Genomic DNA, 19,382 nt, shown 5'->3' on the forward strand with positions numbered 1-19,382 from the left:
TGTTGTTATCTTTTAACTCAGCTTTTAGCTGCATTATGTGTCAAGTGCCTGAGCCTTACTCACATTGGGTAGTACCTTCCTCCCAGTGTAGCCTCCTTGATAACAATGGATTGTTACTATTCAGCTGTTCCATAAATAACCTTGCAAGCACATGTAGTCATGGTTCATCACCCTAGATGTGAATCTCCTCCATCAGAGAGACGGCAGTTGGGCTCTGGTCACTGGAATCTAGGTCAACAAACTAGAGATGTCCAGATAATTCTCTCAAGATGTGGTTGGACCCTTTACGAAGTATTTCCTAATTTTCTAATGTTTGTGTGTGGGGCAGAGCTGGTTGGAAAATAACAGCTTAAACAACCCACAACACATTTTTTTTAAATATACATTTTTTCATTTTGAAATGTTCCATATTTTGACTTAAACCTGCCAAGCAAAACCAATTAAACCATTTGCCATGTGACCCCCTCTGCCAGGTTTGTCAGAAGCCAAAAGGACCAGGCTCAATTTTTCTATGGGTTTTCTTAAAGACTTCACATGCACTGGCTCCAGCTTTGACCCAGAAACCTGGGAAAATACATACATCACCATGGGAACCCTTGAAGGGCAATTCTTCCCCACTGGAAAACACTGAGTCCAGGCGATACTACCAAACGAACTTTATTTGGAGTGTGTAGATGGGAGGGAGATGTGAATGAATTTGAGAAAACTAGCTATTAATACATTAAGAAGTCCTATTATGTGAGATTCCCCCAGGGTATCTTACAAGTAACCTTAGTCCAACCTACAGCTGGTGCAAGTGGCTGATGAGTTCTGGCCAATTCCCTCTTCCTCAGCTGGCCCATCACCATTAGTTGCCCTGGGTTGGAGAAGTCCAAGGATTCTAGCTGGCCAGCGCTCCATGGGCTGCTGTACTACCTAACCCACCTGAAGTGACTTCAGTTTTTCTTGCTGTGAAGGGAGACCTGCACTAGTGTCCCTTGAGCTGGATGCTGTTTTCTCCATGGCTTCAGTCCAAGCTGCTTAGCTTTGTTGCCCTGTGTCCCCTCAAAGATGCTGGGGCTGTAGCATCACTGCTGTCCATGGCCTCTGAGCCATCCACTGCCTCGGACAAGCAGTTGCTCTGTTTCACAGGTCTCCACCAACCTTCTGCGACTGCTGCTGTTCTGCACCGTCCAGCTGTCTCAGCTCAGCTCGTGGGGAGAGATCATTGGTATTTAGGGCTCTTTAGAGAGGCCTGACCCCCAAGAGACTCTCCCAGCAGCAAGCAGCCACCTTTTCCCTCTTTTCCTCCCTCTTGCTTCTCTGCCCAAGTCCCTTTTCCCCACTATACTGACGGGAACCTTTGTGAGGTACATTGAACATCCATGGCTTGTCCGCGAATTGCCCAATACGTTCAATTGCAATTTACACCCCCATACCCCCAAAACGTAACTGCACTTTAACTAAATGTTCCAAACTGTCATATAACTAAAATGGAAATGAAACCGCAGAGCACAGCCGTTCAGTCAATTCCCTTTGCCCTACCATAGATCGTGGCAGAGAAGTCCCTTAGCAATGGAGTGCTTGAACATCCTCACATCTTAAGTTGCTTTGGACTACTCTTCCCCCATTTTGTCCACAAGCTCCCATCTTCCTAATGCTTCAGGCCTCAGGATTTACAGATAGATAGATAGATAGATAGATAGATTATGGGTGTGTATGGGAACCAATAGACATAAATAGATAGACGGGTGTGAATGGAAATAGGTAGGTAGATTTTCTGGGTGGAAGATTTCATACAGTTTTTTTAAGATATCGTTCTTCCAGGGACTGCAACATCTTAAACATCAAACTTCTCTCTGAAATTTCTTTTGTCTGCTATTCTCACAATTCTCACTTAAGATCACTTTTAGTAAAAGAAGATAGAGAGCAAGTTAGTGTTATCCAGAGAGAGATGACTGCATATTTTACACAGCAGAAATCCGTGTTTCCACCCTTCTCCAGTCAGTTTTCCTTGCCATCTGTTACTGCTTGATTCCGCAGCAGGGGGCAGAAAGCATTTTAAAACAAATCACAAATCTCCAACAGATGGTACGGGTATATGCAGCACCTGAAACTTTTTTAAAAAGTATCTATCTATCTATGGATTAGATTGCTGGTTGAAATGTTCCTATTAAGGTCTTGATACTGCAAACAAACATTTATGCCTGTGAATAACTTGCCAAGTTAACAACCATCTCAGGAATGGTCTAGGCATACTTAATCCTGCATGAGCATGGGGGGCTGGAGTAGATGACCTCTCAAGATCCATTCCTCTCCTACATTTCTATGATTTTCTGACAGCAGTCTCACTAAAATCAATAAGCGTATTCCTATCAATAATTGTCCTCATGTTCTTTATGAGTTTCCAAGGGTAGGCTCGCTCTTTCTTTCTTTCTTTCTTTCTTCTTTCTTTCTTTCTTTCTTTCCAGAGGAAATTAGGGAAGTTGGAGAAAGTAAATAAGGAAGAGTTATTTGCTCCTTCTTGTACACAAGAATTAGGGGTCACCAAATGAAATTAATAGGGAGCAGGTTTAAAACAAATAAAAGGAAGTATTTTTTCACACAACGCACAGTCAGTCTGTGGAACTCTTTGCCAGAGGATATTGTGAAGGCCAAGACTATAACAGGATTCAAAAAAGAACTAGATAAGTTCATGGAGCATAGATCCAGCAAAGGCTATTAGCCAGGATGGGCAGAAATGCTGTCCCGAACCTCTGTTTGCCAGAAGTTGGGAATAGGTGACAGGGGATGGATCACTTAATGATTACCTGTTCTGTTCATTCTCTGTGGGGCACCTGGCATTGGCCGCTGTCAGAAGACGGGATACTGGAGTAGATGGGTCTTTGGTTTGACTCCGTATGGCCATTCTTATATTCTTATGCTCTAAGTTCTTTTGTGGGTGGAAGGGAGGATTTAGTTGTTTGCTAAACATTTAGCCATTGTCTCCTCTATTTTTCAAGCATTTTCCTTCAGACATGGTGCTTACTCTGGTGAGTTCTTCAATTGACTTCAGTACTATGCCTGGTAATATTTAAATGAAGACATGGAGAAAAAGTTTTTTTGATGCTAGCCAAAAATAAGGTATAATTCAGACCTTGTGCTAAGGAACTCTGTGGGAGTGTTGACCTAGAATCTAGTCTATTTGAGAGCATACAGACAAGAATAAGAAAGAGTAAGCAGGAAATCAATAAGAAAATATACCTTTAAATACCTTATGCTATAGTTTGGAGTCCAGGTAAAGTCACCAGACTATCAATGCTTCTTAATTGCATTATTAAGGCAAATCTCATAAGCAGGGTTTGAAGACACCACACTGAACACTCAGCTGAGAGGATTTTGTTGTGTTGTAGGCTTCATGGCTCCATCTATTGCATACATAAACTCGAGATCTTGGCCAAACTAACTCAGCATCAGCATGAAGCAAGGTTTGCTCTGTCTCCTCTGATTGAGAGCATATCTTTTAGTGGTTACACTGAGGGGCATGGATCAGCATTCACGTTGCACTCCCCATCAGTACACAGCCCAAGCCAATGAAGCTAATGATCCAATCAGCAGACCAAATTCGGTGCTGAATCCTGGTCATGAGCCACCTGAGGCATGTTGCTAAGAAGTGGTTCCACCCAGCATTTGAGAGGCAGGGCCACAGTGACAAAAGAATCAAAGAGTTGTCCAATATAGATGATGTAATACTGATCAACCCTTGACATGAAGAACGGCTGATGTGTTTGCCTTCTGTTAATATCTCCAGAGGAGGCACCAGACTCTTGTGTGTATAATCAGACCAGTGGGAAAACAACAAATCCAAATGATGAAATCATAGAAAGAGTGTACTTAGCAGAGAAAATTCTCTCTCTCTGGATTTACTCTGCATTTACACCAGTGGAAGAGCCAACCTGATCTGATGCCCTTTGGAAACAATAGAAAGTATCCCTTTGACTTCAGTGGGCCTTGGGTCAAGCCACAAGATCAGAATCAAGCCCATTATGTCTTAGATTCCGAGGCCAGAAGGGACCATTCTGACAATCACCGGCTCTGACCTCCTGTGTAACACAGGCCAGTGAACTTCCTCAAAATAATGTCTAAGGCAGATCTTTTACAAAAACATCCAGCCTTGATTTAAAATTATCAGTAGTAGAGAATCTACCATGACCCCGGCGAAGTTGTTCCAATAGTTAATTACAGTCAGCAATTAAAAATGTAATGCCTTATTTCCTTTCTGAATTTGCCTAACTTTAACTTCCAGCCATTGAAACATGTTATACCTTTCTCTGCTAGACTGGAGAACCCACTATTAAATATTTGTTCCACATGTGGGTTCTTATAGACTGCAATCAAGTCACCCTTTAATCTACTCTTTATGTTAAGATAATAGATTGAGCTCACTGAGTCTACCACTTGGACATGGTGATGGGATACAGGAGTGTGTTGTCAATGGCAGTGTATTGATAATACGCCATTGCTGCCAGGAGGAACCCTTCGGTGGTGATGAAGAGACTGAAGAAGAAGAATTGAAAGAAATGGCTTGGCTTTTTGACAGGAAGCTCAGCATGGCTTTGGGGCAATGGAGGAGGAGTAGCAGAGATCTATGAGGGACAGATTAATGAGGAAGAGTACATGGGAGTGTGGAGGCTTTGGCTCTAACGATGAGGACCAAGATGGTGTTTACCAGCATGGTTACCATGTAAATCACCAGAAACACCAAAAAGGGGACCATCTGTCACCCTAGACCATTTCCAAACCAATTCAGGATGAATTCTCTGACTGCAGTGTCGTTCCCCTCTCTCACTGGTTGCTATGGCTGTTAAATCCTTAGGAAAAGGGATGAGATAAGGAGAATCAAATGAAGACAATGCGATGAAGGGCTTGATGAAAAGAGGGAGGATGGATAAGGGGAAAAGACCCCAGGTCTGAGAGTTAGCAAATCAATGCTTATTTTCCAGACACCCAGTGAGACCTTGGTCCAGTCACTTGTGCTGCGACTTCCAAAGCAGCCAAAGAGAATTGGGCAGTCATCTCCCATTTAATTTCCATAGAATTTGATCACCCCAGGCCAGATTTTTAAAGGTATTTCTGTCCCTAGTGCAATTATCAAAAGCACCTAAGCACCAAAATCTCCTAGATGCTTTCAAAAATCCCAATAGCCTCCTAGATTCATCGGTTCGAAGTCAAGAAAGCACTATTCTGAAACAATACTGTTAATCCTGAATTCCTAACTACCCTAAATTTATCTTAAATATCAATAAAAATCTGAGGCCTATGCCTTAAGTTTTCTTGTGAAAACTCTCAGCTTTGATATTTCTGCCTCTTAGCTGCCCTTCCAGAGAATGGATACAATATTATTTCCTGAGCTCAGAGGATGTTGGGAAGAGAAATTCATTAATATATTGCAAGTGCTCAAATGATACCATGACGAGAGATAAAAAAGTATTTTGTCAGTAATTTTTAAAAAGATCCACCCAACTCCCATTGACTTTTTGTAATATTTGGTTCCTTAATTCACTAAAGTTATATTGAAAATCTCATCGGAGATAGGTTGATTTTGATGCCAAAGCTGCCCTTGACTTCACTATAAACAGATTAGGCCCTTGTAATCCAAGTTAAACAAAGTTCTAATACAACTGGAGCTGTTCTTTTGGAAGGCATCTTTTCTAGTCTGGCAGCCAATTTTATCAAATTTTCCTTGTAGTTGTAATACAAAGCCCATCTACTCAGCTAAATTGGACAATTACAGAATCTATCCATCCACGTGTGATTTTTGCAGACCTATGGAAAGGTGGCAGAATTGGGATTTTAGCCTCAATTATTTCATACTCCATCAGTCTGAGAATTAACATATATGATTTATTTATTGGACTGGGGAAAGGCAAATATGGCACCCATCTTTGAAAAGGGGAGCACAGAAGATGTGGTGAATTAAAGACCAACTTTGATACTTGGAAAGATACTGGAACACATTATTAATCAATTATTATTGTCCAGTGTTATCAGTTTTTGAATGATACCTCACAAAGTACAGCTATTATTGCAGTAGTGTGTAGGCTATGAATACAGGGGTGCCTAGGGTTACAGTGGGTGCACATCTGGTTGAAAGACTGTACTCAAAGAGCAGTTGTTAAATTGGGAGGACATGTCTAGTGGGGTTCCACAGGGTCCCATTAGAGAAGATGGTGATTAATATGAGAATTGAAAGGTTGGTAAGAAACTGGTTAAAAGAGAGACTACAATGTATCATACTGAAAGGTGAACTGTCAGGCTGGAGGGAGGTTACTAGTGGAGTTCCTCAGGGATCAGTCATGGAGCCAATCTTATTTACAACATTCATTATGATCTTGGCACAAAAAGTGGAAGTGTGCTAATAAAATTTATGGATGACACAAAGTTGGAAGGTATTGCCCATACAGAGGAGAACCGGAATATCATACAAAAAGATCGGATGACCTTGAAAACCAGAGTAATAGAAATGGAGATGAAAGAACAAGAAGAAATTTTCCTATAAACTGAAGACATATCAGTTGGAAGCAACAGAGTAGGGGAAAGACCTAGGTTTATTGATTGATCAAAGGATGACTATGACCCATGGATATGATTCAATCATGAATATAATGCATATATGCATGGATGCATCCATTTATATAATTTTAGAATTCAGTATATTTAAAGTAGCACAATCCCTTAGGGACACATTTATAAAGGTATTAACCAACCTAGTGAAGTTTTCAAAAACACCTAGACATCTAACATCCACTGAAAACAATGGGACTAAGGCATGTAATTGCTTGTGAAAATCCTACTAGGCAACAACATACTTTAGAAATATGACTGTTCGTGCAGATGTAGCAGTATTGGATAGAAAGATATTTATACTAATGTAGTAGATTCCCACGAATTAAGATTTACAATGTGTTAGATTTATTCAGGACATATTGTTGGGGCTGACCGCAAGTTACCTTGGCCTATTGTTACAGAATGGTTTGGTAGGAGCTTGTAGTGAACTGGCTTTGACAGGCCAGACTGGCTTGCACCCACTCAACTGGATAAACAAGTGAAGAGAAAAGGAGGGCCTGAAGGTGTTAAGTGTGGGAATAGAAAGCAGTAGTGTTTCCTGCCAGATCCTGCTTGTGGATGTATACGCCCCCTGAGAAAGAGATGATGATAAAAAATGGCTATCAGAATTGCTTTAGATGAACAGTCTCACCTATGGACCTAGGCCTTGTGGGTGCCCAGGAATTGCCCGGGGGAAGAGGAAACAGCTGTGCATATCTCTCTATCAGTGTTATTGAGGGTGAACAATTTATGAGTTTACCCTGCAAAAGCTTTATACAGGGAAAAACAGATTTGTTTGGGATTTGGACCACATTGGGAGTTGGGCACCTGAATGTTAAAGACAGGAATACTTCTGTAAGCCGCTTTCCGTTAAGTCTGCAGCTTTGGGGCACGTGGTTCAAACCCTGGGTCTGTGTTGGAGCAGACGAGTGTGTCTGGTTCAACAAGACAAGGTGCTGGAGTCCCAAGTTGGCAGGGAAAGCAGGGGCAGAAGTAGTCTTGACACATCAGCTGGCAGTTCCCAAGGGGGTTTCTGTGATCCAACCCATCACAACTATTTCACTAGGAAAGTGGTGAATATCTGGAATGGATTATGTAGGGAGGTGATGGAATCTCCTTCCTTAGAGGTTTTTAAGCCCTGGTTGGGATGATTTTGTTGTTGTTGCTCCTGCTTTGAGCAGGGGGTTGGACCAGATGACCTCCTGAGGTTTCTTCCCTCCCTAATCTTCTATGATTCTATGATTCTATGATCAGTAAGCACTACTCAGGGAGAATAAGGGTTGCAGAACAGGGAACGTGCATGGTTTCATTAGGTGTGTTCATTTGAGGAAAGTACCCAGGGTCTTTATGGAAATATGAAAAACATACTCAGTGCATGAGATCCCAATATTTCAATCTTGGGGATTATTGTAATCCCAAAACAAAATACTAGAAAATGTGTTGCCGACAGGGGGTTGTTTTCCCACTTGAAGTTCTGAACCTAATGAGGAAGTCCCAGAGGTACTGGAAGCAAGCAGAAATACTCATCTACGAAGCCAGTGCTCATTGTTCAGAGGTCGGTGGTGTCAACTGGCATGTACGTGTGTTCTCTCCTTACACTAGCCCAGCCCTGCTCAGATAGTTGGTTCGGCCAGCCTCGACAGTACTACCCATAAAGACCACAGACTCAGTTCAGTGGTGAAGGTGCTCAGCCAGGTTTATAGTCGATGAAGCATGTTCCTAGTGCCCTGGATCTGTTGTTACAGGTACACTAACTAACTGTGCAAAGTGGGCAGGAGAAAGAGCTGTTGGAAGGAGACACGGAGATTGGATGAGGAGCCTGGGAAGGTAGATTCGACTGGGAACCAGCAGGGAGAGGAATGTCGTGGTGGTGGGGAAATGGACGCCAGGGTGGAAGTGAGAAATGGATCAGGTAAAAAGCTGTGGGAGGGGGACTGGCTGGGCATGGAGACTGGGAGTGGGAATGGTAGAGGAGACTGGGACTAGGACTGGGAATCTGGAGGTGTCAGACTAGGATTGCTGGGCATGGAGACTGGGATGAGAAGTCGAAAGGGATGAAACTGAGACTGGTAAAGTGAGGGGGCTGGGACTGGGACAAAGAGCCAAAGGGGCAGATGGGGGAAACACATCAGAAGGACAGGCTGGAGGGGATGGGGCAGGAGAGCTCAGGCTTCAGGGGTATAAGCAGAAAAGTCTGTGACCTGTAGAACACTCTCCCCTCCAGCACCTGGAACCCAAGATTCCCGGGTCTCATTGTTCCTCTGCTATCAGCAAATAGCTTTGAAACTCACTGGGAAAGTGTCCCATGCCCCTGTAGAACTGGTCTACATAGATGTCAACTACCTTGTTTTAGTACCTTAATGACCAACTAGTCAATAAGTTGTTTTATGCATATTGTTCAGTTAGGGGCCCTGGCCTCATTCACTGCACACTAGGCAAATCTTCATGGGCTTTTCTCTGGTACCTATCCCTGTACTGTCTGAGTGCTTCACAAACATTCATGAATTTGTTTTCATAACACCTGAAACCAGGGGGGATGTTGTGTTAACTTAGATGGAATAGGAGCTAAATGTGTTAACATAACACAGCCACAGTCCAATATTAAACACCTTTAAACGTGGTTTGGGGTTTGGTATAAAGAGACCTCAACCTGCTTAGAGCCATGGCAAACCCACCGTTAAACATCCTTTTAACCCTGAATTAAAGATATGGGTGGGGAAAAGGAAAAACAGTTAAAGCATTGAAATGTAGGGTACTATGTGAGGTTTTCCTTTGAACAACATCCCTTGTCCCCTTCCCTTTAGCTGGAGAGTCTTTAAAAGGAAAAACCTTTGTATGACAGTCTTCATATGACAATAACTATCCCTTAGGTGGGAAAGGAGAGGAAGTTACTTGAGGTGGGCTGGAGCTGTTATTGTTAAAGTCTGATCCAATCTCCTACAAGAGAAAACAAGACAAACACACACAACAGGGGAGGGGAAAGAACAGCAAAGATAGAAAATGCAGCTTCTGTTTTTGGTGTTGACTCTCATTTTCAACCTCACCGCTGGAAAAACACAGGCACAGTATATGATCTTATCAGCCACTCCAAGACCTGACAAGCTCGTGCCAGCATCGGGCTGTTTAGGACATTGATTTTAGTTGCTTTTCCAGTCACAGGCTTACAGCAGTGTTGGAGAACATGTAGTCTGGGACCACTAAGCCAGACTCTTACTAAATAGAAGGCAAAAGGAGAGTGGGGGGAATAAGGTGGGGAAGGAAAAGGATACACAGGGCTGAGGGGAGAAGAGAGAGAGACAAAGTCTAGGTGGTGGTTGGGATTCAGCCAGTTGTGGTAGAAGTGGTGATGTCATCTGGATACCTTTCTCTTGCCCGGTCTCATCAGAACATTACTCAGGGTCACGATGATGCAGGCCCAGGTCCCAGGAGATGGTGGGGGTGGCAATCATGACAGTGAAGCTCACTCCAATAGCTAATGTTTCTCTCCAAAGTCTCTTTCTTTACGGGCCCCAAAAGTAAATGATGAGTTGAGTAGCCTACCCCCTCCTTATTTTGTCCACCAGTTAGTAATAATTACCGACACACCAATTTTGGCTCCTTCATATTCAGTCTCACAATATTCTTGTTTACCAGGCGTGATTTCAACACAGTCCATGAATTATGTCAGCAGGTCTTTTCGTTTGGACTAATTCTGTCTTTTTTTGCACCTTTTCCTATCCACGTATGTTGCTAGAGGTTATTGTGATATCTTATGAACTTTTGCTGGATTTTTACAGCTAAGCTCACAATTAGAGTATGTGTGGCAGCCCATTTATTTTAACAGGTATTATATTCCCTATTTTACAGATGGAGAACCAGAGACATTCAGTTAAAATTTTGCTGCCCAATCTAGGATGCCTAGGACCTGATTTTTCAAAGTGCTGAGCCCAGGACCCATTGACTTCAGTTGCAGCTGTGATTGCTCAGCACTTCTTCGTGTTGGATCCCAGGGTCTCAGGTAAGGCTCCCAGAACATGAGGAACACACAGTTAGTGCCCACCTGTGAAATGTCTGTTTTAAGTGACTTGCTGGGGTAGAATGTAGTTTAACTGCTGTACCTGTCTTAGACCATCCTTTCCCTTGCTGCAGTCTCCTGCCTCAGTTGCTAAATACCTTCCACTTTCTGCAATAAACGAGGCAGGGATCCTACAAACTAGAGCTTCCTTCAGTACACAGCCATGATTCATTCCCCAGAGCACTGTTCCACCTGTGCACTGAATGAGGTAGGGGTCTGGTGGAAAAAATAGTAGGTGATTGTGTAATTAAAAGTGTCTAATAATGGATACATACAAGAGGGCTGAATTAAGGTTGCATGGGCAACTTTAACTCTAGCATTTCCTAACTTCTGAATGCTTGACTTGCAATCTTCACCACCTTGATCAATCGGTCCTTCAGCCCTCATATATATTGCGCCAATCACAACATATCTTCCATTCTTCTCATATCCTGGCCTTCCTTCTCCATGTGCAATCATGCCTTTTCATGATAAAATCTTCCCATCTCTTTGGAGGTCGGCTGAGTGGTCGTTTCAGTTCCTGTGGGTACCACTCGGTGACAGCTGCAGCCCATCGATTGTCAGTGAGCCTCGCTATATGCTCAGCCAATCACATTTTACTATGCCTGCTCTCAATGACGTCTTGCACTCCACTCTGCTGTCTGATCACTTCATTGGGGACTCAGTCGCGGATTGAAATTCCCAGAATTCTTCTTTCCATCACTCTCTGCATGACAGACAGTTGCTGCTCTTTTGTCTTCATCAGCGACCATATTTTGCTGCCGTACAATATTGCTGGCAGTACTGAAGAGGCTGGAACATGCTGTCTTGTTGATTTTTCCTTGGAGGACACCCTTGATAGAATTGAAAGCGCAACAGCCTGCTTTCTTTCTCCGTGAGAGTTCACTTCCTAATCATAGTGCATGTTAATTCCTTGGCCCAAATAGACGTATTGCTCAACTTCTATTTGTTCTCCCTTGACTGTTATTTGGATTTTTGGCAAGGTATCTGATCACATAAATTTCATTTTGGAGCAGTTAATTTTCAGTCTGACTTGGCCGCATTTTATGGTGAGTTCTTGCAGCATCTCCTGTAGTTTGATAGTATTTTCTGCGATCCACACAATATTGTCCACGAATCTAAGATGGTTTAACTGCTCTCCATTGATGTCTCCATTCAATTCACCTGCCTCACTAGCATTTCGAGGGAGGCTGTGAAGAGTTTTGGTGAAACCAGGTCTCCTTGTTTCACACCTGTCTTAACTGAGATGCAAAGTCGTGTATCAAAGGCAACACATAAAGGGAATTTGTATTCCCTTGAGCATTCCAATAGTTGGTTTATAGTGGAAATATGGTCCATTGTGCTGCAATTCCTTCAAAAGCCTGCTGCTCTCTTGGCTGCTCGTCCAGACTCTGTGAGAGTGTGTTTGTTATTATTTTGGTGAACAGCTTGTAGCCATGTGAGAGCAGGCATATTGGACAATAGTTCTTTAGATCTTCATGATCACCCTTCTTGGACAGCAGAATGGTGTTGAACTCCTTCCAGCTAGATGGTATCCTCTGCATTTCCAAGTAATGGCTAAACCTCTGAGCAAGGATTTCCCAGAGGTCTTGGCCTCCAGCTTGTATCATTTTGATTGTCAGTCTATCTTTATCTTGGGCTTTTCCTTCCTTCATTTGGTGAACTGCATATCGAACTTCACTGACAAGGACTGGGAGATACATGCTCACTGGTATGTTGGTACGTTGAACTCTTGGTACTAGGGCATTTATCTGAAACGTGAACAGTGTGGTGTAGAAATCTTTGCAGATGGCTTTCATCCTTGCTCTGTCAATTACTGGTTTCCATCTCTGTTCTTCAGGACCATTATTGTTGACCCATTCCGAGTCAATTCCCTTTTGCATTTTTTGAGGCTTCTGTGATCTTCAGCCATCTTTAAGAGCCTTTCATTTTGGTACTTCTTGAAGTCCTCCTTTAGTCTTTTTCTTATCACCTTTCAGAGGAGGAAGTACTCAAGTTTGCACCATTATTCCGCTTCTTTAGCAAGGGCTGCATTTCCTCCGAGATTCTTCTCTTTGCTCTTTTCAGTCTTTCTTTCTCAGCTAATTTCACTCATTGCCTCAACTGATCAGTGAAGTTTTTATAATCCTCATCGCAGTTATCTATAAGACTCCAATTTTCCTTGGAAATTTTTGCTTTCAAAATTGCCTTGTCAAATATTTTTGGCCGCTGTCTGTGATTTGCCATCTGTAGCGCTTTCTTCTGCATCTTCTCTTTGAAGTTGAGCCTTTCTCTGTGCAAGCGATGGTCACTACTAGTGTTAAATGATGGTACTATTGAGATGTCTTGTACAATGTGCCACTTATCAATTAGAATATAGTCAATCTCATTTTCATTCATTGCACTGGGCGTGATCCATGTCCACTTCCTTTTGGCCTTCTTCTTAAACCAGGTGTTACCAATGAACATTTCTTTCATCTCCACCAGAGTTGCCAGTCACGCTCCTCATGGATTCCATTCACCGATGCCATACCTTCCAATGAACTTTTCACCTTCTTTCCTTCTTCCAACTTTGACGTTTAAATCTCCCATCACGATCGTATATGTGGATTTTTGAGCAAGGGTTTCCTCAAGCTCCTGATAGAATTTTTCCATATCATCATCTTCGCCTGTGCTTGTGGGAACATAGATCCGAATAATCTTGAGAGTGCTGTTCTTGTTCAGGTGGAGGTGTAGCACCCCAATGTGTGATGACTTCAACTTACAGGAGATGAGTTTTAAAGACTATTCCTTGATGATGAAGCCGATTTCTTCAATGGTTCTTGTGTTTTCTCCTTTTCCCAACATGATGGTACTTTCATCTCTCCACTTCTCTTCCATCTTCTTTCTTCATCATGTTTCACGGAGACCAAGTATGTTGCAGGCTGTCTTTGCCTTCTCCTCCTTTATATGGTTGATCAAATCATCTCTCATCAGTGTCCTGCAGTTATAGGTGCTTACTGAGAGGACAGTCCTTTTTCTGGCCCCTGAGATTCTTAACAGCCTCTCATTGACTGAACTCCCCACCCATTATAGGACTGATCGAGTTGCTCACAAAGAGTTGGGGCCCATTTATTCATGTTGTTTTAGCCATTTCTTCATCCACCCACTGGCTATGATGTCAGCGGCACGTTTACTTCCTCAGCTTAGCTAGCACCCAGCCTCAAGTAGGAGGACAGTTGCCCTCTCCCTGGGTTGGTAGTCTGACACTTTAATAGCATGGTTGAACCTACTGAAGAATACACTCCACTATCCTCACTGTCAGAGAAGCAGGGTCACTGCTGCACCACTTTCAGGTGTTGATGTAGGATTTTGCAGAGGCAGGATTTCCTGCAAAATCCTACATCAAGGCGATCTTCATAACAGTCTTTTAATGTAGTTTTTAGTGAGCAATTTAAGATTTGTAATTCTATACCGGTGAAACTCACCCCATGCAGGGCGCCAGTACAAATACCAGGAGCCAAACTAATGTTTGAACCCCAGTCCAGAGGAATCATTAAGCCAGTATTGCAGCCTTGAAATTGCCCCTATTTTACAGGAATACATTGATTTTGTTCCATCAATTCATAGATTTTAAGGTCAGAAGAGACCATTACAATCATTTAGTCTGAACTCCTGGGTAGCACACAGCAGAGAACCCCAGCCAGTGACTCCCACATCTGTTTAAGCTAGAGCAGATCTTTCAGAAGAACAATCAGTCTGCTTGCTAGGAACTCAATGACATTCAAAGAAGTCACCTAGCAGGACAGATCTGATGACTGTATTTACAGGTTAATTGTTAATGCTGGTATTCGGATGGGGTGCATATGTTGGAGTTGATGAGAAGTAATCTGCTACATCTGTTGACATATACTTTTCAGTAATTATTGTGGCCTGGGCAGAAATATGCTCTAGTTCAGCTAGAATTTATTGTGCAGAAGGTCATATTAGATGCTCATCTTGCTCTCTTCTGGCTTTAAGACATACGAATACGAATCTGTGGCTCAAGGGTGATGTTCCACTACCCTGACTCATGTTGAGTAAATCCTGGACATGGGCACTGTTATACATTCATGCAGGGAGTGGGTAAAATCCCCTTCATTCACAGGGGAGTCCCATGGATTTCAATGGGAGAAGGTATCCATGTGGGTTATGGGATTATCAGAATTTTGCGCTATATGGGCAAAGTCCAAAGTCCACTCTCATGAATCATTATTATATGGGAAATGTAATAATTTTTTACTTTACTGCAGAAAGGTTAAAATTCACACAGAATTTCTCAAGGATGGTTCAGTATATATTTAACCAAGGGTTCTGTCCACTGTTATCAAAACCAATGGGAGCCTTGTGCTCGACTTTAATGACAATCAATTTTCTCAGACCTATCACTTGCTGCAATCTATCTAGCACCGTCGGTTGTTCTTTAATCTCTATCTCATTACTTTTCCAGAGGAAATGTCAGTGGCAGAGCCAGGGAGAGATGGGAACCACACTGCAGTGACAGCATTTATCCTGCTGGGGTTTGGAAGAGGTCCAGGGCTCCAGGTGGTCTCTTTTGTGATGTTCCTGGTGATTTACATAATAACTGTGCTAGGGAACACCATCCTGGTCCTCACCATTACAGCCAGCTCTCGACTTCACACCCCCATGTACTTCCTCCTCATGAATCTATCACTCTTAGACCTTTGCTTCTCCTCTGTCATTGCCCCCAGAGCCATGGTGAGCTTCTTAACAGAGACCAAAGTCATTTCCTACAGGGGATGTGCCACTCAATTATTTTTCTTCGGTCTCTTTGTAAGTACTGAGACATTCATCCTGACAGCCATGGCATATGATCGATACACTGCCATCTGCAACCCGCTCCTGTATCGCACCACCATGTCCATGTCAGTCTGCATTCAGCTGGTGATTGGGTCCTATCTCTGTGGCAACGTGAACGCCATGGTGCAAACCAGCTTCACCTTTACTCTGCGCTTCTGCGGCTCTAATGAGATCGATCACTTCTTCTGTGATGTTCCACCCCTGCTAACCCTCTCATGCACTGACACATACATCAATCAAATGGTGATGTTTGCCTTATCAGGCATCATCATAGTGAGCACTGCCCTGATCATCCTCGTCTCATATGTTTATATCATCTCTGCTGTCCTCCAGACTCACTCTGCTGCAGGCAGGCACAAGACCTTCTCCACCTGCACCTCCCACATAGTAGCTGTGAGTTTATTTTATGGGACTGTTTCCTTCATGTATGCCCAGCCAAGTTCATTGTCCTTTCCAGATCAGAGCAAAGTGGTGTCTGTGTTTTACACCCTGGTCATCCCCATGTTGAATCCCTTCATCTACAGCCTAAGGAACAAGGATGTGAAAGAAGCTTTGAGAAGAACCATAGGCTGCATAATGGTTTTGAAATGAATCTAGTCTCTGAATATTGAGCTAAATAATCCTTTGGTATATTGGAAAGACTTACTGTTCAACTAATCTATCGATCTATCTATCTATCTATCTCAGGCCCAATACTGTCCTATGACTCTAGAAGAATGATTTTTTAAAAAACTAATAAATCAATCCTCTCTATGTTTATGTTATTTTTCACATTTTCATCTATTTGTTTAGCAATGCAGTCTTTTGGAAAACTGGATCCAAACACCCTTTCGCCTTGGGGAGTGTTTGAAATTTGCATCCAAATTGCTCAACTACTTGATAAATGCTGGAACCCAAATTTAGATACCTGGCTTAGTGTGTGTGGTGTCACATCTATTTTACTCTCTGGCTCCAGTTGCTAAACACCATGCTATTTTCCTAAGGGGTTAAGGTAAGATTTTCAGGAACATTCAATGTTGTAGTCAATGAATATTTTACCTTTGATTTCAAGGGGGCATATTTAGGCCAACAGAAAACACTTTTGAAAATATCATTCTTATGCAGTTTGCTAGAAGCTTGGAATGGGTGACAGGGGATGGACACAGAATGATTGCCCATTCTGTTCATTCTCTCTGAGGCACCTGGCATTGGCCACTGTCAGAAGATAGGAAACAAGCTCATGGGCACAGCTGGTCAAAAGTTTTCAGCCCAAAAATGTACATTCTGCTTCATCAAAACTTTTCATGAACGTAGGTCAAATTCACCAAAATGCTTCAGTCCAAATAAAATAAAATAAAATAAAATAAAAGCAGAAAAAAACCCTGAAATAGTTTCAATATTTTAAGAGAAATGTTTCAATATTTCAATTTAAAAGTTTCTTTTTATCTAGAATGTTGCTGCAGTTTTACTTTAAAATAAAACGTACAACCCCCCTCAGAATGAAACATTTCAATTTGTGTCAAAGCAAATGTTTTATTCAATCCCCAAAGAATTATTTTGTTCTTGTTTGCTTCACTGAAAAATTGGAAAAATAATTTGTTTCAGATCAAGACACCCTGTGATGGGGTGTTTGCCCCACACTGGTCCATAAAGGGTAACAGAGCTCTAGGGAAGCTGTGCAGGAGGTAGCCAATTAGAGAGCAGTTGTGAGGAGCAGCCAATCAGGGCAGGGCTGGGCCATAAAAGAAAATCTGCATAACAGAGCAGTTTCAGTAGCTACCTGGAGCTTGAGGAGGGAAAATCAGGTTCCTATTAGGAGGAAGGAGTGCCAGCACCCAGTGTGATGGGTTGGATCATAGAAAACCCCTTGGGAACTGCCAACTGATATGTCAAGACTACTTCCATTCCTGCTTTCTCTGTCAACTCGGTGCCCTGGCACTCTGACTTGCTGAGCCAGACAGTCCCGTCTGCTCCAACACAGACCCAGGGGTTGAATTACTTGCCTCAAAGCTGCAGGTTTAGCTGAAAGCAGTTCAAAGAAGTGTGCTTGTCTCTAACACTCCGATGCTCAACTCCCAATGGGGCTGAAACCCAAATAAATCCGGTTTACCCTGTATAAAGCTTATGCAAGGGAAACTCATAAATTGTTGCCCTCTATAACACTGATAGAGTGATATGCACATTGGTTGCTCCCCCAGGTATTAATAAATACTCTGAGTTAATTAATAAGTAAAAAGTGATTTTATTAAATACAGAAAATAGGATTTAAACAGTTCCAAGTAGTAACAGAAAGAACAAAGTAAGTTACCAAGCATAATAAAATAAAATGCGGAAATCTATGTCTAATCAAACTGAATACAGATAATCTCACTCTCAGAGATGCTTCAGTAAGTTTTTTCCTCAGACTGGACACCTTCTAAGCCTGGGCACAATTCTTTCCCCTGGTACAGCTCCTGTTCTAACTCAGATGGTTGCTAGGGGATTCTTCATGATGGCTCCTCCTTTTTTCTGTTCCACCCCTTATATATCTTTTGCATAAGGTGGGAATCCTTTGTCTCTCTGGGTTCCCACCCCTCCTCACTGGAAAAGCACTAGGTTAAAGATGGATTCCAGTTCACATGTCACTGTAAGACTTCATTACCCCCTTACCAGCACACAGGTATACAGGGAGACTTACAGGTAAAACAGTGTGATCTGCAGACAATTGTCCTGTGTCATGATATAATCCCCACTCTGAACCTTAGCGTCCAAAAAGATGGGGTACCAGCATGAATTCCTCTAAGCTTAATTACCAGCTTAGAACCTGTAGCGCTGCCCCCAACCAGGAATTACAGTGCCTGGTACACTCTGGTCCCCCAAAAAACCTGGCCCGGAGATCCCCAAGACCCAGACCCTCTGGATCTTAACACAAGGAAAGTAAACTCTTTCCCTCACCGTTGCCTCTCCCAGACTTCCCCTCCCCGGGTTACCCTGGAAGATCACTGTGATTCAAACTCCTTGAATCACAAAACAGAGAGGACAATTCACCTTCCTCCCTCCTTCTCTTTCCCCCTCCCAGACTTTTCCTGAGAGAGAAAGTAATCCTGGCACAAAGAGAAATCAGCCCCTCTCTCCCTCTTCCCTCCTTTCTCCCCACCAATTCCCTGGTGAATCCAGACCCAGTCCCCTGGGGTCTCACCAGAATAAAAAAACAATTAGGTTTTAAACAAGAAAAGCTTTTAATTAAAGAAAGAAAAAACAGTAAAAATTATCTTTGTAAATTTAAAATGGAATAGGTACAGGGTCTTTCAGCTGCAGACACTGGGAACCCCCTCCCAGCCTAAGTATACAAGTACAAATTAAAATCTTTTCAGCAAAATACCAATTTGAACTCCTTTCAGCCAAATGCACATTTGAACTCCTTCCAACCAAATACACATTTGCAAAATAAGAAAACAACCATAAGCCTAACTCGCTTTATCTACCTAGTACTCACTAGCCTGAACTTATAAGAGCCTGTATTGGAGAGATTGGAGAGAAACCTGGTTGCACGCCTGATCCCTCTGAGCGCCCAGAGTGAACAACAACCAAAACTAACAGCACAGCACAAAAACTTCCCTCCCTCAAGATTTGAAAGTATCCTGTCCTCTGATTGGTCCTCTGGTCAGGTGACAGCCATGCTCACTGATCTTGTTAACCCTTTACAGTCAAAGAGATAAGTAGTATAAGGGCCCTACCATCAATCAAACCCTAACCCCGCCCCTAACCCCGCCCCTTGACCCCTCTAGTCCCTCCCACCTGTCACCGGAAGTCCCATCCTATGGGGGTATTACTTCCGGGGTCAAGATGGCCACATGACCGGAAGCAAAGTGGGTCATGTGACCCCTCTAAGAACTCCTCCCACCATCCTCTACCAATCAGGAGGGGTTTCCTCCAGAAAGGACCACCCCGAGAGGAGATTTGACCAATCAGGGTGACTTCCGGGGGT

At 42.8% G+C, this 19,382-nt stretch overlaps 1 protein-coding gene across 1 annotated transcript; it reads left to right on the forward strand.

Annotated features, from left to right (window-relative positions):
* Positions 1–15,070: 15,070 nt before the first annotated feature.
* On the forward strand, positions 15,071–18,023 carry LOC127031252 (olfactory receptor 12-like; the record flags this gene model as incomplete). Its single annotated transcript, XM_050918007.1, has 2 exons — positions 15,071–16,002; positions 18,008–18,023. Coding segments are annotated over exons 1-2 (948 nt in total), but the record flags the coding sequence as incomplete, so codon positions are not given.
* Between the last annotated feature and the right edge of the window lie 1,359 nt (positions 18,024–19,382).

The sequence above is a fragment of the Gopherus flavomarginatus genome, chromosome 11, assembly GCF_025201925.1.
Source record: "Gopherus flavomarginatus isolate rGopFla2 chromosome 11, rGopFla2.mat.asm, whole genome shotgun sequence".
In the NCBI taxonomy this organism is placed as follows: Eukaryota; Metazoa; Chordata; order Testudines; family Testudinidae; genus Gopherus; species Gopherus flavomarginatus.